This window comes from Sporobolomyces salmoneus (assembly GCF_050403485.1).
Source record: "Sporobolomyces salmoneus JCM6883 DNA, S_salmoneus_JCM6883_v1_ctg3, whole genome shotgun sequence".
Taxonomy (NCBI): Eukaryota; Fungi; Basidiomycota; class Microbotryomycetes; order Sporidiobolales; family Sporidiobolaceae; genus Sporobolomyces; species Sporobolomyces salmoneus.
Window position 1 is genome coordinate 536393 of NW_027481160.1, and position 22275 is coordinate 558667.

Here is a 22275-nt window from a genome sequence, read left to right on the forward strand (position 1 = left end):
AATAACTAGTTCGGTTCGGTATTAGTTCCCGCATCATCATCCCACTGTCATTGTCGTTGAGAGAGAAGTCATTCCTCAGCCGATCGTGAGCTCGAACGAACTCCGCATGCGAAAGATGTCTCTTTTCTTCCTTTCTTTCTTGTCACTCACTTTCGGTCCCTCGATCGTTGAGCTCAAGTTCGAATGCCTTCAGCTCACGACGCCGATACGGAAACTACTCCACTCTTCCGTCGCAGTTCCTCCCCTTCTCCCTCCACTCCCGAAAACGATTCATCCGATTCGATGCCCTCATCACCACAACCTTCATACCTTAAATACCTCCACGATAGCTCTATCCTCGGATTCTCGGCTGTATTGGCTCAGGTAGGACTCTTGTTGTCGCATGTCGTCACTTGGAAGATTCTTCGAGAGAAACCAGCAGGTCAGCTCTCCTCTCACTTCAGCTCTATTTCGTTGCCTGATCGAGCTGACTCGGGTGAGAGTATGGTCTAGGCCTGTTCACGTATCATCCGTTGTTCCAATCTCTCGCCGTGTTGGTCTTCGTCGAAGGAATCGTTCTCCTTCAACCGAAACCTTCGAATTCCACCGTCAAACAGACGGGTCAGAAACTACACCAAGCTTTCCAGGGACTCGCAAGCTTACTCAGTGAGTCGGGCGCTTTCTATTAGCGACTGTGAAGGCGCTTAATGGAGGTCGCTTGTACCTTGCCGAAAATAGTCATTGCGGGAGCTTCGTTCATTATCTACAATAAGGCAGCTCATGGAGGTGAGTCCGGTCGATTGTATGTCCCTACTTATACAAGGTGAACGATCGGGTGTCACAGCTGCGCACTTTACGACTTGGCATGCGAAAATTGGGTTGACCGTAAGTTTTCGTTTCAGGCTTCTTTTGGTTCTCAGCGTGTCGCTGATCCCTTGCAACTCGTACGCAGACACTGTGCTTTGTTCTTCTACAAGCGCTCTTCGGAGCCGTCGCTGTTTTCGCACCATCGCTCGTCGGAGGACCGGGGAAAGCGAAATCTCTCTACAAATACCATCGGTGAGCTTGTGAATCGTCAGCTCTCGTTCCCTCCAGGAGGGAGCTGAAAGTTCCGCATGTTCCCAGTATGTCGGGCTACATCGGATTCGGCTTACTGCTCACGACTCCAGTTCTCGCGCTTTGGTCAGATTGGGTCGTCAATAATTCGTCTCAAGCTGAACGGAATTTGATCGGGGTTGGATATATCATGGTCACGATCGCTGTGGTGCTTCGAATCGAGTACGTCGACGGTTCATCCGAGATTGTTCGGGAAGACTTGAGTGCGAAACTGACAGATTCTCGATTTTGCAGGACGAGCAAATTAGGGCTCAAACGACGATAAACTGAACGCTGCCTCCATACTCCGAGCTACGTGTTGTCATTCCTGTTGTAGTCTTTCCCTGATAGCGTCGAGCTAGATGCTTTCCTTTCTGTCTGAAAATGAAAGTTTTCCTTCTTTCGCAATGCATCGAGACCAGCTTTCTACGTCCGCCCGGGGCCATGATACGAGTTGACTAGGTTGCAATCCTATAGGGTGAGTATGACCCAATGTAACGAAACTTAGCGAGATATCTTCTCAAGCGAAACTCAAAATCGAATCGCCTCCTTTTCTCTCTCAACTTTCGCCTCGAAGCCGCGGCTACTCCACAGCAACAACTCTCTACCATACTTTCGATGATTCGATAGTTTCGGCTCTACCTCCTTTAACCTTCAACCTCCTCTCCTCTTCATCATCACCTTTTACCAACTTTCCCTTTCATCACCAAACCTCAATTCCAGCGATGACGGTCTCGACAGAGCTATCAGAAGCTCACCTACAGGATCACGAACTGATCTCTGCCGCTCTCGAAGCCTCCTCGATATCCCCTAGACCTTCATCTTCGATCCTTCCTTCCTTCATCAATTCGGCTCCAGAACGAGAACGACTGGTAACAGAATCCCAGCACAAAGAAGCAACGACGAGAGCTTCAGCTTCGTCACCGACTCAGCAGGAGGAGGATCTTCTGACGACTCCGAGAACAGATTCTTCGAGACCGCTTTCGTCGCCTCCGAATCTCGCACAATTGTCGAGCACTGACGCTGAGAAGGATAGGAACACTGTGAAGTTCACCCTACTGAAGAAAAACGGACCGAGTGAGCAGGCAGGGGAGCAGAACGAGGGGGAGGATGGAACGGCGGAAGATTTAGAAGAACAAGCCGAGGGTGCCTCAGCTCAGGGTGACGAGGCAGGAGAGCCCACCACAGAGAGTGGAGAATCCTCAGAGTTGGATCCGGTACTACTCGCTGCGTTGAATCACCATCGAGATCGATTTTTACTCTTGCGAGCCGAAGTCGAACTTGAGCGATTCCTAGCCAATCCTTCGTCAGTCTCGCTTTTCCTGCTCTCTTACCGTGCTCCGATATGTCTGACTGTTCCACGAGTGAGATAGTATGACCCGACTCCCCCTCGCTCCTCCATATTTCCAACCCGCCCTCAACTCGTATCAACGTTTACTCGTTCATCGACTCGCCGATACGTTCGGTATCACCCGAGAGGTCGAAGCAGCACCTCCGACGGTATGGAACGCAGGTGCGATTAATCCCGCAACGGGTCAACCTCAGGGAGTAGTAGTTCTCGTGAAAGGTGAAAATACTCGTCTGTAAGTTCTCTCTAATTCCTCTCTACGGCAAACAACATGAGCGTTGATCCACTATTTGACAGACCTCCCGCTAAATTGGCCACGTATGCCCCGGCGCCCGAAGTTCCCACTCCAATCGTTCCCTCCTCGATCGCCGTTCCCTCCCCTTCCTCCACTCCCTCTATCGCTTCTTCTCCCGTGACATCTGCCGGACCGTCCGCTTCGACTTCTTCTCTCCCGAACCTCGTCGATCCTTCGACTGCCCCTTCGCAACAACCTACAACTCTACAAATTCTCAAAATCCTACCTCGATCCGGCGCTTCTCGAACGACTTCCTCCGCTTCTTCTTCTATCGGAACAGACGACGATCCTGCGACATCATCGAGTGCTCCCGCTAGCGCGAAAGGAAAAGGACGAAGAGAGCTCACGCTCGAGGAACGGGAAGCAGCGTACAAAGAAGCTCGAGAACGAATCTTTAGTCAACCAGAACAAGAACGGACTGCCCCTACCTTACCCGCCAGTTCCAGTAGTGTCGCGAGTGAAGAAATGAGTGTTCGAATCGGAGCAGGGATCACACGACCCAGTTCGGCCGGATCGACATTTTCGAGGAGTAGTGCTGCGTTGTCAGTGACGGGTTCGAGACCTAGTCCTTCGGTCGCGAGTGAGTCGGGGTCGAGTATGTGGAGTGGACATCATGGAGGGATTTATGGAGGAGGTTCGCAATTGTTGCCGTCGTTGAGACCTTCGGCTCCTAGTTTCGATCCAAACCTCGTTGGGTGGACTCCTCCCCCTCATGAGTATCAAGGAGGAGGACAGTATCATCAACAGGATCCGTATCAGCAGTATCATCATCAAGTTCAGTACGCTCAACCTCCGATTCAGGTCACGGCGCCTCCGACGAATCATTCGCCTTATATCGCTTCTTCCCCTTCTTACGCCTCATCTTCCTCGTCTTCAATCTCTGGACCCGTCCCGCCTCATCACTTTCCGCCTCCTCAGCATCAGCAGCACCAATATGGCCAACTAAACGCCTGGGGTCGAAACGTTCCACCTCCTCTCCCCTCCCCATCACTCTCAAACAGTTCCGGTAATTCGATGCAACGGCCTCCACCTCCCCCTTTGACAACGTCCAACAGTGAACGTAGCGCAAGTGGTAGTTCAGGAGTCTCAGGGGTTTCAGGAGGAGGGTATCTCATGAGATTCGCCGATTCCGGAAACGTCGTTTCTCCCATCGGAGGAGTCGCTTCACCTTCCTCGTCGATTATGGTTGGTCCACCTTCGACTACGAGAAGTGTCAGTTCGTTCAGTTCGACGAGTCAATTGAGCGGAGGATCTTCTTCGGCTTCAGGAGGAGGAGGAGGAGGTACTTCGTCGAGAAATGCAGCGAGTTCCAGTAACGGAGGTACAGGAGGAGGGAGTCGGACGGGAAACGTCGGTGGCGGACAAGGGAGGAGAGCTAGTGGGTCGTTGGCGAGTTCGGTGGGATCGTTGAGATCGGGAGAGAGGAAAGTTTCGAGGGAAGGAGAAGTTGACGGAACGACGGAATCGAAGAAAGGAAGGGAGAGACAGACGACGATTAGGAGACAATCTCCTCAACAATCGATCGAACAGACAGAGAAGGAAGCGGAGGAAACTTCATCTTCACTGCATCCGAGTCTTCCTCCAAAACCAGTTTGGGTCGCATCGAAACCTCCTAGACCTCGGAGTCCTCCTCTACCAGTAGCGGCTTCCTCGTCCTCATCTCGCGACGTCCCTCCATCGACAGCATTCTCCTCTTCCTCTTCGTCGCCTTCTGTACAATTCCCTCCCCCTCCTCCTTCATTTATCGACTCTGCATCATCCTCACGTCCCCCCCAACAAATTCCTTATCCTTTCCCTTCAGGCCCTCCGCCGTCGAACTTTTATCATCCTTCATCTTCTCAACCTCCAGCGTTCTCTCAAGGTCCACCTATTCCGCCTCCTTCTAACTGGAATCGACCCACTCCGCCGCCGACGGGTCTTCACTACCCCGCTGCTGTCAACGCTCCATCCTACTCGTCTATTCTGCCTCAGCAGCAGCAAGGTCAATACCCTATCGCATCTTCATCAGGCGGAGGAAACTACCTTCCATCTCAGCAACCCCCTCAGTGGAGTTACGCCCACCCTCCCCTACCTCCTACCGCCCCTCAAATCGCCTCGATGCCTCCTCAAGCGAGGACAGGCGATGGATCGATGCCATTCACGGATATTCGTAGACCTCCTCCGAAATCGACTCAGTTGTTCGATCCGAATAGACCGGGAGGAGGAAGTATGGGAGCTTCGGGGACGGGGATGAGGAGAGGGGTTAGTGGAACGGGACCGACCAGGTAGAGGAGTGAGCGGTGCGTGAAGGGAGAGGGACAGTTTTGGTATCAAACTGAAAAAAGAGTTTGGCTCAACTTTGCTTCCGCATGTCGTGAGAGCTCGCACTGTTTTCGTGGTATGCTTTGACTCGACGTCTGCCAGTGCTCGAGCGAGAGTAAGACGCCTACGATAGAGCGATCGAGTCTCTGCGAAAAAAATTGCGCTTCAAAATCTCTCTTCACTCGCAGGCTCAACCTCGCTCCCCTCTCTCCCGCGCACCCAGTCAGCCGTAATCAAATGGTGATCAAAGCCGTCATCTTTGACATGTAAGCCCTCCCTCCTCCCGCCCTCGAGAACTTCTCCGCTCCACTTTCTTCGGCTATTCGTTCCGGCTCACCGTCCTCCATCCTCCTCGCTGTGTCCAGAGGTGGAGTCGTAGTAGGCTCTCCGGTAGCCGCTATCTCACGAGCCGAGCAACTCTGGAACCTTCCAAGACACTATTTGAACTCTCTCATCACTGTTTCGTCTCCTTCCCTCTCCCTATCTCCCTCAACACCCAACTGAGCCGGTTTGTGATGAATAGGCATACGGAGATCAGGGAGCTTTTCAACGTCTCGAACGTGGGGAACTAGGGATCGAAGAATTCTACAGAGAGTTTGGGAACCAATTATCGGATGTTGAGAGAGGGAATTCAGCGTTTAGGACGTACTGTAAACGAGTGGGGATGGGTGAGTCTGCACTATATGAGCTTAGAAATCGTGGCTGAAAAGGTTTTGGGCGAGTAGAGTGCCCGGAACTGCCGAAGGAGCTTAAAATTGACGGGAAAGAGGTTAGGCTCCTCCTCCTCAGCTCTCTCGTGAGTGCGTGCTAACGAGGAACGAGATATGACAGCTTTGGTCTTTGATGATGGACCCAGCGACGGAACCTGATCCTCTCGTTGTGACGGCAATAAACCGTCTACGAGGTGAGTTTTCAGTTTTCTTTTTCCTTTTCGCCTCTCTTTCCGCTCTGACCGCTTCCCGTTCCTCATTCACGCAGCTTCCGGTCGCTACAAGATCGCCGCTCTAACGAACAATTTTGCCCCCTCCTCCGGAGTTCCACAACGATATCGTTCGACCGGTTCATTCCGCGAAATCACTACAGAAGAACTTCGATCCTCTTTGAAAGAGGCCGCTCGAGAAGAATCGGATTCGAAAGGAGCTGGAGATAACTTGCTCAAGAGTTTGTTTGATGAGTATATTGAGAGTTGTATTGAAGGGTTACGGTGAGACCCGCTTCGAATCGAACCATCCGTTTTCTCGAGGAACCGAAACTGATGGTAGAGAATGGGGGACTCTCAGGAAACCTGATCCGAGATTCTTCCAGCTTGCACTTGATAAGCTCGGGATCAAACCGGAAGAAGCGGTGTTCTTGGACGATATTGGACAGTGCGCATCGTTTTCTTTCTCTTTTCCATTCACGCAACAGATCGTTCTGACGATCTCTATTTTGTCTGCGTGTGTCTACAGTAATCTCATCGCAGCGCGCAAGCTCGGAATTCGTACAATTCGTGAGTCTCTCTCGCAATAAGCTTCGACGTTGAAACGCAACGATGGCTAATGAACGTCGAGATGTCTCACACTCTTATGTAGGTGTCGTACACGGTCAATCGGAGAAAGCGATCAAGGAACTTGAGAGCGTAGTAGATTTGAGACTGCTAGATGAGAAATCGAAACTATGAGTGAAATCTTGCGAATTCGAGTCGTTCGAGCTGGATCCTTCGCGAGCTCATCCCTTTCTCAAGAACGCTGCTTTGCAGTGCTGATCGGCTCGATAACTTGATACTTGCTGCCCTTGATGGGCGGACAGAACGTGGAGAGGAGTCAGCGATAGTAATTTCAAAATTCGCTCGTGTCTCTCTCTCAAGATCGAAACGATGAATGGAGAATCGCACGAGGTTACCCAAGAGAGCTGCAGCATGTCAAATTGCCATTGGTGTTTGAATCCGAGGCGGGCGAATCTAGCAGCGAGGATAGCGAAGTGAGGGAAGAAAGCGATTTGGTCAAGTTTGCCGATAATTAAATTGCTTCGAAGGGGAATGAGAAGGGACGAGGAGTTCACCGATGCCGTTCTACCAGTATGGCACCCGATACGGGAGTCTAGCTGGATCGAAGGCGAGAGCACGACGAAAGCAGGATGAAAGAAGAATCGAAGAGAAGCGATGAAAAGGAGCGGACTCGAAAACGGTGGCGCAGGACGAATTGATCGTTGCAAGGGACAGCACTTCGTGACTCGCAAGGAATTTGGATAGACTGGGAGGCAATGGCGCGGGTAGAAGAGTGTCGAGGACCGCAAGGTTATAGAACAGCGGTAAGAAACAAACTCCTTTCTATATTCCTCCTCCGCAATGTCAGCTCAGCGAACCCTGGAGCGCTGATGCCCTCCTTTCCTTCAGGCCTGAAGCAGATTCCAGCAAACTCCACTGCGTCACAGCCTCGGGCAGAAGCGTCGAACGAAGGAACCTCAACTTTAGGAGACTCGCACCAAACCCCATCTCTCAGCTCGCATCCCTCACTCTTCTGTGCCCAGCTTGAAAGTCCTCCTTCTCCGTGGCATCAAGAGCTATTCCGACCCGATATCCATCCTCCTTCGGCTCCGATAGCTCGAACGAGTACCTCCGCTGGAAATCCGGCGAGCAACTCACAAACCCTTTGTACGTCCTCGAGCCTTGTTTGCTCCCTCCGATAGGGCTCATGGTATCGGGTGAAGCTATAGCGGAGATCATAGCGGAGAGGTGGAAGCAAGAAGATGAAGAAACGAAGCGGAGGTACCTCGAGGAGGACGCAAGGACGACAACCGAGGGGACTGAGCGCGACGGATTGAGTCGGTGACGAGTCAGATGAGAACGATGACAGAGCGAGGGAGTGAAGACTGCTGGGGCAGGAAAAGGGCGGTAGGAGAGGCGGAGGAAGGATCGTCGAGGTCGAATTTCGAAAGACTGAAACGAGCACCCTCAGATCGAACGACCTCGGTTCTTCGACGCAACGATCCATGTGATACGAAGCACGCCTGTTCACCACGACTACGCTTCGGGAAGTCCCTCGTCCTCGACCAACCCCGTTCACTCCAAAACCCGTTCTTTTAGCCCGGATCCGCTGTTGAATGCCTTCCGCTCATCCGCGCCGCTAATGACTCGAAGACCGTGCCGGAGGCGACACACGGGTCGAATGTGAGGTCGAGAAGCGGTAATCGGCGAGGAAAGGTGTGAAATGATGAGACGGTTTCTTGTCGACAGCATCGAGTTTGGGCGCAGCACATCAGGCTCAGTCGATACATCGAGCTTATATCTGTCTGCTGCGGGCTACTCGATGTGGTCCGATGAGAAAGAGGTTGGAGGCGGAGGAAAAGCCTCGAAGCGGAATCTGTCTCAATTTGCACTGACGGCAGCGATGTCTCGCGAAGTTCTCTCGACACGCCGTCCGCCAGTGTCTGATGGAGGGGTGGTGTCCGGACAGTGCGCGAGAAGGAGTTCGAAGCAGGCCGGTAAGCGAAATTCAGTATTTCTTCGCTCTTCTGCTCTCCTCAGCTTGATCTGTAACGAATTCCTTTCTAGTTGCTCATGCCCAGTATCTATATGCAATTGAGGAATATCCGAAACGAAATAAGAATCTGCGAAGGACAATAAACGAAATATTAAGATCGAGGGAGAGGTCTAAGAAAACTGCGAGGGGTTTGCTTTGCGAGAGTCTATAGATCTACGGCGAGGGCGCGAGGCTGTAAGAGGGAAAGGATAAGTAAGATCTAATGCGAGTCTAGAATGCGAGGTCTAAAAGACGAGAAAGCGAAGCGATCTAATCCCAGTTTCTGAGCAAGACGGAACGAAATCAGCTCTCTTCGCAAGGTATGGGAAGGGGAGAGTTGGAGACTTACTGTACTTTCATCGTACCGGTCTCTTGGAACGTTGTGTGCATCTTGAAGGCGGATTTGAGAATGTGAGGTTGATGACCTGCTCCTTTTTGTAGGCATTCGAAGAGGGCTCGTTCGTAGCTGAAAGGCCATGCAAGGTGTCAGCGGGAGCAGCTTGTGCGCACGAATAGAGTGGAACTTACTAGTCCATGAGTTGGTCCCGGAAATCAGGGTGAGAACATTTGTTGACTGTGAGAAATGGGATGCCGACGATCAGTAAGACGGTACAAGCCGTTTGATCGTCCGTGCCCGAAACTCACTGATAACCTTTGCTCGTTCCCTAGGACTCAAACCACGAACATCTGCGAGACCTTGCTCAGTCACGATGACATCGATATCGTGTTCAGTGCTGCAAGTCGAAGTGAGATCCAGTCAGCTCAGAAAGCGAGAGACGCACGAACTGACGGATCGAGCGACTCACTGATCAATGTGACTAGCGAAAGGTACGATCGAACTAATTCCAGTAGGGTCCGTCTTCGAAGGTCGAGCAGAACTAAATCCTCGAGACGAAACCATCAGTCTCGATCTCATTCGAACGAGATAGAGAGATTGTCACGAGGACCCACGGAGCATGCACGATGGACAGCTTAGCGTTGCGAAGGAAGTCCCCTGATCCACCGAGTCCGTTCAACATTCGAGATCCGAGGGCGTTCGTAGAGTTGACGTGAGCGTAGATATCGAGTTCGACCGGAGTGTTCATGGCGATGACACCGAGACGACGGATGATTTCGGGAGAGTTGGCGACTTGTTGAGATCGAAGTGCGAGCTTCTGAGAGTATGAAGCATAGTTTTCGTAGAATTTCTTGAAGACGGCCGGAGAGAATCGAATCGAGCTACGAGGTCGAGCCGGGTCAGCTACCGATCAAAAGCAAGAGCGCTTGATATGACTCACGTAGCGGTAGCAAAGTCGAGAGAACCTGAATCGAGTAAAGGAAGGAAAGAATCTTGAAGAACCTCAGTCCAAACCTGAAGGTTCTTGAATTTCGACTCGGCGAGACCTCCTACGACTGCGTTCGCAATGTTTCCGATTCCGGATTGAAGAGGTAGAAGCGAAGGAGGTAGACGGCCAGCCGAAACCTCATCTTCGAAGAACTGAATCAAGTTGCGAGCGATCTTTTTCGAATCTTCGCTCTCTCCCGCGTTGTTTCCAGTGTTGTCGGGTCGATCAGCTTCAACGATCGCAACGACACGTGCGGGGTCGACGGGGATAGAATGGGTACCGATTCGGTCGCTAGGTTTCGTGATTAGGTAGGGTTGACGATGAGGAGGGAGGAAAGATTGGTTGATGTCGTGAAGCCCTTTCATACTAGGGAGGGCAGTGTTGACTTCGATGATGATTCGTTCAGCTGATTGGAGGATTTCAGGAGTGGCTCCGACCCTATGAGTCGTAGAAAGAAAGCAAAAGTCAGAACGTGAAATCTCTCCAAATCAGACGCTCGAGCTCGTCTCGATTCGAGGCGACAAGGGATCAACACGGTGAGAAGTTACTCACGATGCACCAGGCACGATCGAACCGTCTTCCAAGATCTCCGTCGCCTCAACGATAGCCCAATCGAGAGGTTTCGTCGGGTCTCCATGCGTCTTGTTTCGCGAATAGAATCCATAAGTCAAGTTCTGAGGGAACAATGACAAATGTTGACTATCGAGCAACCTTTGAATCAGTCTTGACCGTCTCCAGAGTGTAGAGAAAGGATGACTTACTCTGAGAATTCGATTCTCCCACTGTTGATCCCCTTCGCGATTTCCTTTCCTACTTGATGAGGATACCTTCTCGCAATCATATCGTTCCTGGCCCATCTCTCTTCGACTTCAGGACCAGTAGAAGCACCGCAGAATAACCCAAATCTCATCTTCCCCTGCAATTGGTTCTTCTCGACGTGTTCAGCGAGTGCTGCTGGAACCATCTTCGGGTAACCGACTCCCGTGAACCTGATCAGCACACGAGGGATGATGAGTGAAGTTGAACAGAAAGTTGAGCGACAAAAAGAGATGAACTCGTTTCTCGAGCCCCAGAGATAAAGAGCAGTGTAACGTACCCTGACCAACCGAGGTAATCTCCATCTTTGAATGCTCCTACGAGATCCTCTGCCTTCCTGAGCTTGTTGAGGTAAGTTGGTCGAGCTACTCGTTCTCTGAGAAGTTTCGAGGGTTGAACTGTTGATCCTCCAACAGCTCGACGGACAATCCGGGTTGGTATCATAGTCGAAAGAGTGTGCGTATAAAGTGAGCGAAAGAGAGAAACGTCAGGAGTCGAAAGAAGCTAGAAGAAGACAAATTGGGACGATGATTCATTCTTTTGGGGAACTTTTTTGACTTCTGTCACTCGTCCACTTTTCGGCAAAGTACCGCGCTTCGTAGCTTCGTGCAGCCGTTTTGAAAGAGTTGCGGGATTCTCCGGACGCGATCACGGCAGAGATCCGCTTATGCGAGCAATGTCCGAGGACAACTGAATCATCCGTTGTTCTTTCGCTGATCCGCTGTGAGCTTCGTCCTCAATCTCAGTGATATCATATTCATACATACACCTGATTGACTACACGAAGCTCCAAACCGATACCTCGCTCCACTCCCAAACTTTCTCAACTTTCAATCCCGCTTTTCTGGCCAACTCGAAGAATCCATCATCTCCCTCGGTCCTCCGCTTGTAAGCGATCAATGCCCGACTCGAGGTATCGGAAAGGAGAGGAGTGATTGTCGGGGAAGGTCGGAGGAAGGAGAGTAGAGTGCCGAGTAAGAGTGAATGCGACTCCGGATTATAAAGCACGTCGGTCGCGATGAGAATAAGATCCGTTGGCGTTAATGTATCTGGTCCGAGTACCTCCTTGACTTCTGCTTCTAAGAGAACGCCCCAATTCAAGACTTGCTTCTTCACCTTTGAGACGGATTCGTTGTATTTGAGGTTTTCCTGCAAAGTGGTTTCGACCGTCGCTTCGACGTCCGTCGCGACTACTGATGACCGATCGTCGACCTTTTGAATGGTTTGTACGGCGGTGAATGAAGCGAGAGCGCAGCCTGCGCCAAGTTCGACGATTCGAGTCCGTGTTGAAGTTTTCCGTCGTTTCTTCGGCGGAGAAGGGTCGTCCTGCGACGACGACGTTTCTGACTTGTCGAGAGTGGGGTCTGAAGCGAAGAAGGAGTCGGATTCGAGCGAGAAGTAGGCAGAAAGACCGATAGCGCAATCCCACAGCCTTTGTCCCGTCGAATTGTTGAGTCCTGGTCGTTCGACAATCGTGATCGGAGCTGAAGAGGGCATCGTGATTCGTCTCAGAGTTGTCTGAACTGCAACGTATGAGAAGAGTCAGTCTCCCCTCAAACAGCTTGAGAAGAATAGATTCGACTCACCTTTCTCAGACGAGTTGTTGGTTGTTGATCGCCGCACTAACTCCATCTCGCCGCTCTCGACACTCAAGAGAATGTATCGATGGTCGTTCCACGTCTCAAGTCTTGCTTGGGACTGTTCGCCGACGAGTTCTCTGATATGTTTCGACGCGGTGCTTTCGAGCGAGAGATCGGGAGCTTCTGTCGGTGTCACGGAGAGTCGAAAGCGGACTTCTTTCGGCAGGGGAGCCTTTGAGGACAGTGTTGTGAGCTTGACGGACAAGCCATGGAAAGGTCCTCGGGCTGGAGTGAAGGTGAAATCGATCGAGCTTGAATGAGTTGGAGTTTTCGAATCGTCCGAGGCGAGCTTAAGTCCGAGTGTCTCTTCCTGCGATCCTGTGACAACCTCTAGTCTGACTATACAGCACGAAAGCGTCAACAGCTGCTTCAAACAGAACCCTGCGGGAGAGACTCACGGTTGATGGATTCGAAAAGGTCAATGTCCGTCCCGTAATCATCTGTTATCCCTACACCGATATCGACTATTACCTTGAAACATCAGTGTCTGTCTGTACGAGGCAGTACGAGTGACTCACAGGCTACAGAGTCCGTCTTGGTCTTCTCGAGACTGAACGAGATTGAAGTAGGCGGAAGCCGAATGAAACGCAAGCGTCCGAGGCGAAAGTCGCTACCGTCCCTTTCTGAAGGCATTTCGACACGACAAGAGACCGAAGTCGGATTCGTAGGTCAGTGGAAAGGGAAAGAATCGCTCAACAACTTTTTCATCTCTAATCATTCACTATGGTCGTACGTCACCCTCCCTGCTCTTACTAGCGAGTCTAGACTGACGCAAAGTATCGTATCTTTGCCCATGACAGAAACTCAAGGTCTCGATCAAGGCGACGCTCGAGGGATTGACTGATCGTCAGTATCAAACCTCTCTTGCCGCATTCATATCGCTGAAAGGGCCGCACCTCGCTCAGAGGGAAGCAGAGTTTTGCTGACATCCGTTCTGGTGGGCTAGTCCAACCCCTCGGAGACGACTTCAACTGGATGTTCAAAGTTAAATGCACAAGTTGTCGCGAAGAGCACCCGAACTGGATGGGAATCGATGCGACGGAACAACACGACATCAGTGGATCGCGAGGGGAGGCTCATTTGGTCTGGAAATGTAAGATGTGCGGTCGAGAACATACAATCTGTCAGTTTTCTCCTGTTTCTCCTCCTTTGATCTCGTGCATCATCGCTGACCGTGCCGCGTGTCGCTTGCAGCGTTCGACGAGTCGTTCTCTCGATCGAAAGCCGCCTACACTCTTGAAGAATCGGAGAACCAGAAATTCGGCCCTCTCGCTGTTCTCGAATGCCGAGGTTGTGAAATCACTCAGTTCGATCCGAAAGGGGTTTGGCAAGCGAAGGGAGCGGAATCGAATACGAAATTCGACGAGATCGATCTCAGTTTAGAGGAGACTGAATGGAACGATTACGATGAAAAGGTCAGTTCACGTTTCTTCTCCCTACTCGAGCTTCGGCTAATCCATCTTCCTCTACCTCTGCAGGCAAGCGCACCTGTGTCCATTATGGAGTTTGAGAGTAGAATCGATAGAGCTTAAGACGCAAGAGTCTCTCCCTGCATTGTATCGAGTATTGGAAAACGAAAAAAAGTGATGCGAATGCGAGAATCCAAAAGGACAGGACAAAGAACAAACAAAGCAAGAGATACGAATTGCGAACGAGTAAAGTAAGGGGAACGAAAGGGTATTTACTGGAAGCCTGATCTAGGTCGAGGAGTTTCCATCACTCCTCCATCACTCTCGAACGAGCTGTTCCCCTCTCCTGTGCCAGATCTATAGATGACGGAACCCTCTGCCTCCTCGTCATCGTCACCGTCCCCTTCAAGATCACTACCACTTTCACTCTCTTCTCCAGGCATGTGATCTCTCCAACTCTGCCAACTTCCGGAGATTCCTCCTCCTCCTTCCAACGCTGCGACTCCGTGATGGCTTCGAGCAGCTCTAGCCTTCGCGGCGTCCCAGACGGCGAAGAAGTCGTCGGGTAGGAGAGGGACGAAAGGTTCTTTCGGTTTTAGTTCAGAGGAAGAAGTCAGGGAAAGATTCGGTGAAGTGAGAGTCGATGAGTCGGGATCAAGATCGGTGCGAGAGGCGATAGTCGAGCGACGAGAAGATGAAGTGAAGGATAGACGAGAGAGGGAGCGGGGAGTTGTTGTTCCGTCTCCAGAGGTGTTGGTCCGTGATCGACTTGGGGCGAAAGGACCGAAAGCGTCGGGTTGATCAAAGTTGATGAGCATTTCTGCCGAGGAGGGTACGGCGAAGGGAAGCTACGAGGGTAGACAGGTTAGCAAGAGGCATTGGGAAGGAGTGATTGATCGACTCGCCATATATCGAGAATTGAGTAGTTCTCCCAAAGCTTCTGTCGCTCGCGGAGGAGAATACGACCCGAACTCGTTTGGATCGCTGAACACTTCAGCAATCATTCTCACCGCGTCCTCCTGTAAACTCGTCGCCGAAGCTGCTTCCTCCATCGCCGCTTCTCGTTCCATTTCTTCCCTTCTTCCCGGTGTCGGTGGACTCGCCAATCCATCTACCGTCTTCTGCATTCTCTGCCGTTCCCATTGTTTCTGGATCTGAACGAGGTATTGAGCGCATTCTTCATCCATTTTCGTTTCGTCGACTTCGTAGCGATAATCTCGAACGGCTCTGCGAAGTTGAAGTGGGTTGAGTGAACGGAGAGATTGGATTGTGCCGATGAGACCGTCGATCGAGGACTCGGAGGAGAGACATTGAAGCCATTGGAGAAGGTGGTTGAGAGGAGCAAAGTGGACGGAGACCATCTTTGTCGGGAAACGATTCGCTCGTGCCCAATCCTCAAGATTCGAGGCGTTCAGTCGAATTTGCATAGCTCGAGATCGACAAAGGTACTTCCGCTGCGGACGAGACTGAGTCAGCTTGAGCGAAATAAGCGAAAGAGTGAAGAGGACTCACTTGACTGAGTAACCGATTGAAAATCTCGCACGAGATCCAGTAGAAGAGCTGAGAGAAAGCTTGAACGATGATACTCGGAGGGATCTGATAGATTTGTAGGATGAAGAGCGTCGAAGCGAGGAGAGCCGTGATACTAGCGGGAGTCGCTTCCGAAGGAGGCACGAAACTCGCCGAAACCGTTCTCGAAGGACTCGCTGTCGATCCAACCGAATCGAAACTTGTGTCCCCCGCTATACTTCCACCTCCATCTCCGCCACTCGCGACCGAGAAGAGACTCATCGCGCTCGTACTCGATCGTATATTGTTACTCGCTTTCCTCCCTCTCCCCGTCAGTTTCTTCACGAATCGACTTGTCCCCCATTCTCCCTCGAAAGCGACGTCCTCAAATCCAGCGAGAGGTTCGTGTTCGAGCATCGCGGCTTCGAGGACTCGGTCTATCCGTCGTTCGGCGTCTCGAATGACGAAAACGAAGATTTCGTTGATGAGGTCGCAGAGGTGAAGCTGATAGTTTGCGGTTGAACGGGCGAGAGACGGTTCTTTACGAAGATAGTAAAGGAAGAGGAGGGTGTTGGAGAGCCAAAAGGCGCAATTTGTCATGTCGTCCGGTCGGTTCTGCAGGGAAAGAGAATAATGAGCACAAAAGTGAACTCCACACAGAGGGCAAATCGAAGAAACTCACATGCACTGCTGCTTCTATCCGTTCCATAGCACCAATCACCAATTCCTCAAGTAGCTCCGGAGTTCCCCAATGATGAGCGAATCTTGCAGAGAGGAAAAGAACATTCGCGGGAATGACTCGATACTTCCGTCTTCTTGTCGGTTTGATCGTCGTGATGACCACATCGAACAGCGTCGGTAAGTCGTCGAGGGTGAACACGATCATCTGATCCGGTAGGCATCGACCCCATTCGAACGGGTTTTGAATCCCTTCCGAATCCGAATCTTCGTCCTCCTCCAGTGCCGTATTCGATTCCCCCAACCCGAGTACCTCGACGTCGATATCTAAATTCCGAGCACTGTCCATCGCGAGAATCAACCGTTTCTTCCTCTCCTTTTCCCGTACCCTCTCTGCCGCTTTCTCCTGATCCTCTAACCAACTCGCTTCCGCTATTGAGCTAGCGACGCTCAATCTCGATTCTGATCTCCTCGTCGGTCCCTCTGAGCTCCCTCCCGCCAGCTCCTTTCCTTCCGCACTCTCATCGAATTCTTCCATTTCCCTCATTCTCGCTCGTTCCCGTTCGACTGCGGCTTCCCATGCACTCTTGAGCACTTCCCGCATCGCGATGCCTTCGGTGCCAGGCTTGACGAGGTCCCGAGGCGTGAGACCTTTGTGAGAGGCGATGAGGGGAGAAGCTCGGTGATTGAGGAGGTAAGAAGCAATCGGAATGTCGTTATTCTGCACTGCCCAATGTAGAGGGGTCCAGCCGGCTACACATGCATGGAGAAAGAGATTAGCTTGCGAGGGAAGTTTGCAGAGGAGAATGAAGACTGAGAACTGACCTTGATCCGGCTGAGTTACCCTTACTCCGCTCTCTACGAGTACTCTCACCGCCTCCGAATGACCCAACGCGACACATAGTCCCAACGCAGTATTTCCCTCTTCATCCGTAGCTTCCAGATCTACCCATTTCCTCGGTGCCAAATCTGACAATTCTTCCTGTTTCTTGACCTGTTCCGTCCCCAACGGTGGTGAGTGGAACGGAAGTCCGTCAATATCGGCGTTATTGAGTTGTGCGGCAGTGAGAGAGAATCGTCGGGCGTTTGCGGCGTTCTGTTGGCTCGAGAGCGAAGGGTCGGGAGGAATCGAAAGGAGCCATTCGAGGGTCTCCGAGTTCCCGGCGGATGCTGCTCGAAGGTAGGTCGAGGTGAAGAGATTGCGCTTCTCGATAGAGGATAAGGGAGATATTGGATGGAGGAAGGGAGCGAGGTGAGAGGGGAGTCTGACAGAGTGAAAGAGGAACAAAGCAAAGTGGGGTCAATCAACAGAGCTCATCAACTCAAAGCGTACATGCAGACAGCATCCTAGACAATGTAGACTCACGGAGACAAAGGCACTAGAGTGAGATCGAGTTGAGCAGCACTCGGAGTTGAATTCGTTCTCGATAACTCAACAGCTGACAACGGTCTACCCATTCCGAGTTGAGGCGACCCTTTGATCGGTGTACCCCATCCTGACCCTGATATTCCTGGTGAACGTCTTGGAGAGCCGGTTAATTGAGTCGAGTGAGGTCGTATCGTCGCGTTCCTCGAGAGAGGAGGAGGGGAGAGGGGAGGTGAAGTCGGGAGAGGAGGACCGGGTGGAAGGTCTAATGGTACCACCATCAGTCGTTGGCTCGTATCTTTCGAGCCGGGAGATGTAGTCGATGAAAGGTTGAGAGCGAGAAGTTGACTGAAATCGACGATGAGTCCGCGAATTTCGCAATCACTGCTCGCACCGTCAGGTGCTGTCGGTGACGATCTGTGAACTTCTATATGTATCCACAGCAAGAGCGGCAGAAAAGGTCGAAGTTCGAATCTCAAAATCGAGTTTCGCCTGGTTTCGCAACCCGAGAGGAAACAACGACAATGTTGAATAGTCTTGCAACGATGAAGAGCACGAGAGAGAGCTAATGAATAAGGCAGGATATGTACACACTACATCAATGAGAGACAGTCACCGAGTTGAAACCCAATAAGCACACAGACAGAAAACAAATACAAAATCTTGAGGTCGTTTTCGTTTCCTTCATTCATGCGGCGGCGGAGACTGCTCCAACGGGCAGTTGAGCATCTCGTTGTTGTACTTGAGATCCTTCCTCCAATTGACCTAGACGTTCGTTCGCTTGGACGACACAATCCGTCTTCCACATGAATTCTTGCCAACTCTTGTCCGACCACTGTGTCCGAAACGCTCCCAAAGTCAGCTCGTGATCAGGCTGTCTTTGAGGTGATTCGACGTACTTTGTCAGGATTGGGACCTTGACCCTTTGAAGCCAGGCGGATCTTTTCATCTCGCTCTTGTTGCTTCTTGCCGTCGGGAAGATGGAGCGAAATCCTTGTGTCGGCAGCCGAAGCTTGAATCGCTTCTGCTCTTGACTTGCGTACTTCCTGAATAGCGTACCAACGGGTCAGTGAGCTGGATGTGACAAGAGGACTGAGGGAGACTCACTTGGTAGAGAAGTAAAGCATTCTTGATGCTTTGTCTCGATCCAGCTGGAACTCCACTGAGAACGACACCGAGAACGGCTCCGTCTTCGATAGCTTGGGCGGCACCTTGAGCGACGTAAGGAAGCATAGGGTGACAAGCGTCTCCCATCAGAGCGGTGCACTCTTCGATCCAGAATGGTCTGTGAGAAAGGATCAACTATCAGCTTCTCGATCTCGCTGCTGAAAGAAAGGATGAACACTCACAGCTTCTCGTGATCCATGAGCTGTCGAGTCACACAAGCTGTCAGCAAGCGCTAACATGACGATAAGAGGGGTTTGGAGCTCACCTTCCACTCCATCACCGAATCTTCATCGACAAAGTTGAGAAGTTTTTGAACAGCTTTGAATCGAGATAGTCTATCAGTCCTCGCGCCTAAAGGAGACATTACAGAGAAGAGACTCACTCGGGCACCATTCTCCATAGAAATCGAGCATTTGTTTCTTGCTTCCCTTGCTCGTCCAACTTTCGGTAGTGTTGTTGACGTCGGGGTGTAAGAGAACCATGTTGTACACTTGATGATCTTTGATCGGGTAAGCCATGATGTGTCCTCTGTGCAATCGAGTTCCAAGATGAGTATGAGAACGAAAAAAACTCATAAACTTGCTTGAATCGACTTACCCAGGTCCCATCCATCGAATTCCGACCTTTTCAGTGACGAGTTGTAGTAGTTCAGGATCATCTTCGAGCTTCTCGCGAGGAATAATGATTCGGTAAGCGGCATCTCCAGTTGCTCGACCTGCGAGGAGTCATCGCCGCTACCGTCAGCTTCCTCCCGACTCTTCGGTGGAGGCGATACTCAAGCTCACCTTCATCCTTGAGACCACTCAAAGCCAACATCTTTTCCCTCATAATACTCTTGATTCCATCCGCCGCGATAATGACATCTCCTTCGGCCCATTCCTCTCCCTTCGCCGTCTTGACCAACAATTTCGACTCCTCAAAGTTGACATCCGTGCAGCAATGACCGGTCAAGATCTTGACTCCTTCTCGTTCGGCTCCGACTCGGAGAACTCGTTGAAGATCGGCTCGGTGGACGACCCAAATTGGAGCTCCGTAGTTCTCTGGAACTGATGAGAGAGGGGCAGTACCGAGTACCGAGTTGTCTTGGTAACCTGTAGAGGTGTGCAGAATGCAGAATTAGACCGGATTCGGGGCAAAAGAAGAGGAAAGAGAGGGAGAAGAACGAACGACGAAGGGAGATTTTGTCGAGTCGACAAGCTGAAGGTTCAAGGTCCTCCAAGACTCCTAACCTACGTAAGATCCTTGCTTGATTCGGTGCGACTTGAATACCAGCTCCAACCTGCAAAAGAAGCGGAAAGTTGAGTCAGTTTCGCCCCGCAACAGGAAGAGAGCGATGAGCGTACCTCTGCGATCTCCGGAGCGTTCTCGTATACTACAACATCTGTGAATCCTAGTCGAGCGCAAGCAAGTGCGGCTGCGAGTCCTCCGATTCCAGCTCCGACAATTCGAATTCGTAAAGAAGGGTTCGCGGCTCGATGGGAAGCTAAGGCGTGGGCGTCGAAAGGTGCTGCAACCATGGTCGATATGTTATGATATGGATCGTGAAAAGGAGCCTGGAAAGCCGAGGTGGTAACAATCCAAAACGATTCGGAAGTTTCGGCTCAACAGATCTTGCGTTTCTCACTCCGCGCTTGTTTCGACTAAAAGGTTTACGTGTTCGCTCTTGCCCACCCAGTCTTGCGTTCCGCAGTAGGATCAGTATCGGTACGTCTAGAAACGATTCTTCCGTGCTCTCTTCTCTCCGGCGAATCTGTTCTTCTCCACTTCTCGACCACAGCCGCGTGGACACGCCTGGTCCGTGTTTCCTCGCGAAGACTGAGTATTGAGCTTGCGCGCTGACGCTGTTTCGGATTGCCGCGGCGCACAGATCGCTCGAAATTAATCACAACTTGATCTCTCGACATCCCTTCTTCTCGCCATAGCCGTTCTGCCTACAGGCGATACTTTACTGCGAACTTAAACTCCTGTAAGCTTGACGCTCCTCTCCTCGGCTTCATTGGGAACACCTTCAATTCATTCGATTTTCGATTTCGTCGACTTCAACCAGATCATCGTTCCTCTCGCTCCTTTGTCTCCCTTCCGACTGCTGGCACCGACTCGGCTTTCTCTCGATGTCGCTCTCTCTCCCATACGATGTCCTCAAGTGCATCTTCGACTACGTGGAGGACAATCGGGACCTCGTTCAATGCTGTTTGACCTCGAAGATCTTCCTTCGGGTCGCTCAACCCCGACTCTACGACACTATCCGCATTTGGATCATGGCCTATGACCATATTTCCCGGGGAGATCGAGACGATCTGCCGCCGGAATACGGGATTGCGCCGAATACGAATGCGCTCCTTTCGGTGCTCCGCCAACACCCTCATCTTGTATCGCTGGTTCGCGCGATCAACTGGGGAGGCTCATGGGTCGACGTACCAGATCCAGAACAACCGCTGATTCCGGCACTCCCCTACGAACCGACGAAACTTCTCGACGAGCTCGTTCAACTCCTGACTTCAGCAAGGCACTTCCACTTCGCTTATCTTCCTTCTCAGCGCCGAGCAGAGACCGCCGTCTATCTATTCTCCTCGACAGCGATTTGGACCTCACGAGTTTCGCCTATCTCGAACGTCTCTCTCTTATGCTTCTAACCGGCCCGGAGCTACTCCCCGGTTCGACGCATTCATCAATCACTCGTCTCATTCGCCTCCTCCCGCCCCTCTCCTCCCTCCGTTTCCTCTCCCTTGACGATACTTCTCTCGACCCAGCTTTCTTCAACCAGCTCATGACGGAAGCCCTCGCGAATGTACTCCCTTCCCAGCTCGCTCATCTCAAAATTGAATACAAGCGCACGACGACGTCCCTCGAAGTTTTTCGTTCATTCCTACATGCTCTTCCGGCGACGAGTAGTGAGAAGAGGGTAACTCTCGTGGAGAAATTCCGCCTCGGAGCGGAGTCACGCCCGAAAGGTTCGCAAGAGGCTTCCGAGAAGAAGGAGAAGGACAAATTGGGTGAGGACTTTGGGAGGAGAGGAATCAGGTTGACTTTTGGACTGAAATTTTCGTATCGTTGAATCGGTAAGCTGTTCGATCTCTTCTGTCAGGTGAAGCTTCTCCTTCTGACCCTTCGCGTTCTGAGCAGTTCTTTCGTACTTTGACGACAAGTCAGACTCGTTCGACGTCGCAGTTAAAGAGTTCCGGTAGGATTTCTGCTTTCTTCGCTCGCTTGCCTCGAAACTGATCGTCGGTCTCCGTAGACAGGGATAACCTCGCCATCTCTCAGTTGCTCAACGATGCGGATCGTCGAAGAAGTGGGAGAGGATGTGAGGTGAATTGGAGAACTGTAAAAACCGTGATTGTAAAGTTGTTTGGTCTTGCTTTTCACAATCTGCGACTTTGCAAAGATGTTTTCGTCCTCGCTCATCGTCGTATTTCTGGCCTTGCAGCTTGGTCGAAGCGAATTGCCCTTCGTCGAGTTTTATGTCGCATCAGACTTATACGAAAGTGCTTTTCCCTCTTGCTTGTTTTACGACACGCCTGAGCTTTATCTCAACATCTCATAGCCTCCCATAGCCCTCTTTCCAGGATCTTCTGACCTACTCTACTCATTCCCTCCGGCCCCGTCAAGCTGCTCCCGCATCTTTCGTTGTTTTGCTCGATCCGTATCTCTGTCCGATTGATGTCTGGATTGACACATCCCTGGGAAGGACAGCCGTGGAACTTCGAACCGCGAATTGAACCAAGCAAAGCGAGAAATCGCCGCACTCTCGAAACAAAATGACAGAACGAGCTCAAGTCGAGACTGAGCCTTCCGGCCGATCTCTACCTTCTACCAACCGCCCTCATGCTCTTGGCTCGAGCTATAT

The 22275-nt window shown here is 51.5% G+C and overlaps 9 protein-coding genes across 9 annotated transcripts; 5 read left to right on the top strand and 4 right to left on the bottom strand.

Moving 5' to 3' along the window:
- Positions 1–183: 183 nt before the first annotated feature.
- JCM6883_002302 (cytochrome b561 domain-containing protein) lies at positions 184–1360 on the top strand (the record flags this gene model as incomplete). Its single annotated transcript, XM_076628985.1, has 7 exons — positions 184–421; positions 493–645; positions 718–765; positions 824–864; positions 932–1038; positions 1105–1257; positions 1330–1360. 7 exons carry the CDS (start codon positions 184–186, stop codon positions 1358–1360), a joined length of 771 nt encoding a protein of 256 aa, XP_076491168.1.
- A 439-nt stretch (positions 1361–1799) lies between these two features.
- On the top strand, positions 1800–4985 carry JCM6883_002303 (uncharacterized protein; the record flags this gene model as incomplete). The annotated part of the gene is made up of 3 exons (XM_076628986.1): positions 1800–2380; positions 2448–2657; positions 2720–4985. 3 exons carry the CDS (start codon positions 1800–1802, stop codon positions 4983–4985), a joined length of 3057 nt encoding a protein of 1018 aa, XP_076491169.1.
- Positions 4986–5255: 270 nt separating this feature from the next.
- Positions 5256–6678, top strand: JCM6883_002304 (HAD family hydrolase; the record flags this gene model as incomplete). The annotated part of the gene is made up of 9 exons (XM_076628987.1): positions 5256–5284; positions 5384–5477; positions 5542–5686; positions 5744–5787; positions 5850–5922; positions 5997–6222; positions 6299–6385; positions 6467–6507; positions 6590–6678. The coding sequence occupies 9 exons, from the start codon at positions 5256–5258 to the stop codon at positions 6676–6678; spliced, it is 828 nt and encodes a 275-aa protein (XP_076491170.1).
- A 2110-nt stretch (positions 6679–8788) lies between these two features.
- ACH1 (acetyl-CoA hydrolase) lies at positions 8789–11103 on the bottom strand (the record flags this gene model as incomplete). Its single annotated transcript, XM_076628988.1, has 10 exons — positions 8789–8801; positions 8868–8984; positions 9047–9092; positions 9164–9252; positions 9325–9396; positions 9470–9736; positions 9796–10281; positions 10396–10542; positions 10605–10832; positions 10940–11103. The coding sequence occupies 10 exons, from the start codon at positions 11101–11103 to the stop codon at positions 8789–8791; spliced, it is 1629 nt and encodes a 542-aa protein (XP_076491171.1).
- Positions 11104–11436: 333 nt separating this feature from the next.
- Positions 11437–12932, bottom strand: JCM6883_002306 (uncharacterized protein; the record flags this gene model as incomplete). Its single annotated transcript, XM_076628989.1, has 4 exons — positions 11437–12182; positions 12246–12638; positions 12698–12763; positions 12818–12932. 4 exons carry the CDS (start codon positions 12930–12932, stop codon positions 11437–11439), a joined length of 1320 nt encoding a protein of 439 aa, XP_076491172.1.
- Positions 12933–13022: 90 nt separating this feature from the next.
- On the top strand, positions 13023–13831 carry JCM6883_002307 (uncharacterized protein; the record flags this gene model as incomplete). The annotated part of the gene is made up of 5 exons (XM_076628990.1): positions 13023–13028; positions 13100–13145; positions 13246–13422; positions 13494–13714; positions 13778–13831. 5 exons carry the CDS (start codon positions 13023–13025, stop codon positions 13829–13831), a joined length of 504 nt encoding a protein of 167 aa, XP_076491173.1.
- A 149-nt stretch (positions 13832–13980) lies between these two features.
- Positions 13981–17542, bottom strand: JCM6883_002308 (uncharacterized protein; the record flags this gene model as incomplete). The annotated part of the gene is made up of 6 exons (XM_076628991.1): positions 13981–14556; positions 14614–15162; positions 15221–15832; positions 15900–16648; positions 16721–17160; positions 17262–17542. The coding sequence occupies 6 exons, from the start codon at positions 17540–17542 to the stop codon at positions 13981–13983; spliced, it is 3207 nt and encodes a 1068-aa protein (XP_076491174.1).
- A 407-nt stretch (positions 17543–17949) lies between these two features.
- Positions 17950–19945, bottom strand: JCM6883_002309 (uncharacterized protein; the record flags this gene model as incomplete). Its single annotated transcript, XM_076628992.1, has 10 exons — positions 17950–18096; positions 18161–18307; positions 18369–18546; positions 18611–18630; positions 18694–18746; positions 18811–18956; positions 19026–19143; positions 19214–19519; positions 19596–19707; positions 19772–19945. The coding sequence occupies 10 exons, from the start codon at positions 19943–19945 to the stop codon at positions 17950–17952; spliced, it is 1401 nt and encodes a 466-aa protein (XP_076491175.1).
- A 594-nt stretch (positions 19946–20539) lies between these two features.
- Positions 20540–21061, top strand: JCM6883_002310 (F-box protein; the record flags this gene model as incomplete). Its single annotated transcript, XM_076628993.1, has 1 exon — positions 20540–21061. One exon carries the CDS (start codon positions 20540–20542, stop codon positions 21059–21061), a length of 522 nt encoding a protein of 173 aa, XP_076491176.1.
- Positions 21062–22275: the final 1214 nt, after the last annotated feature.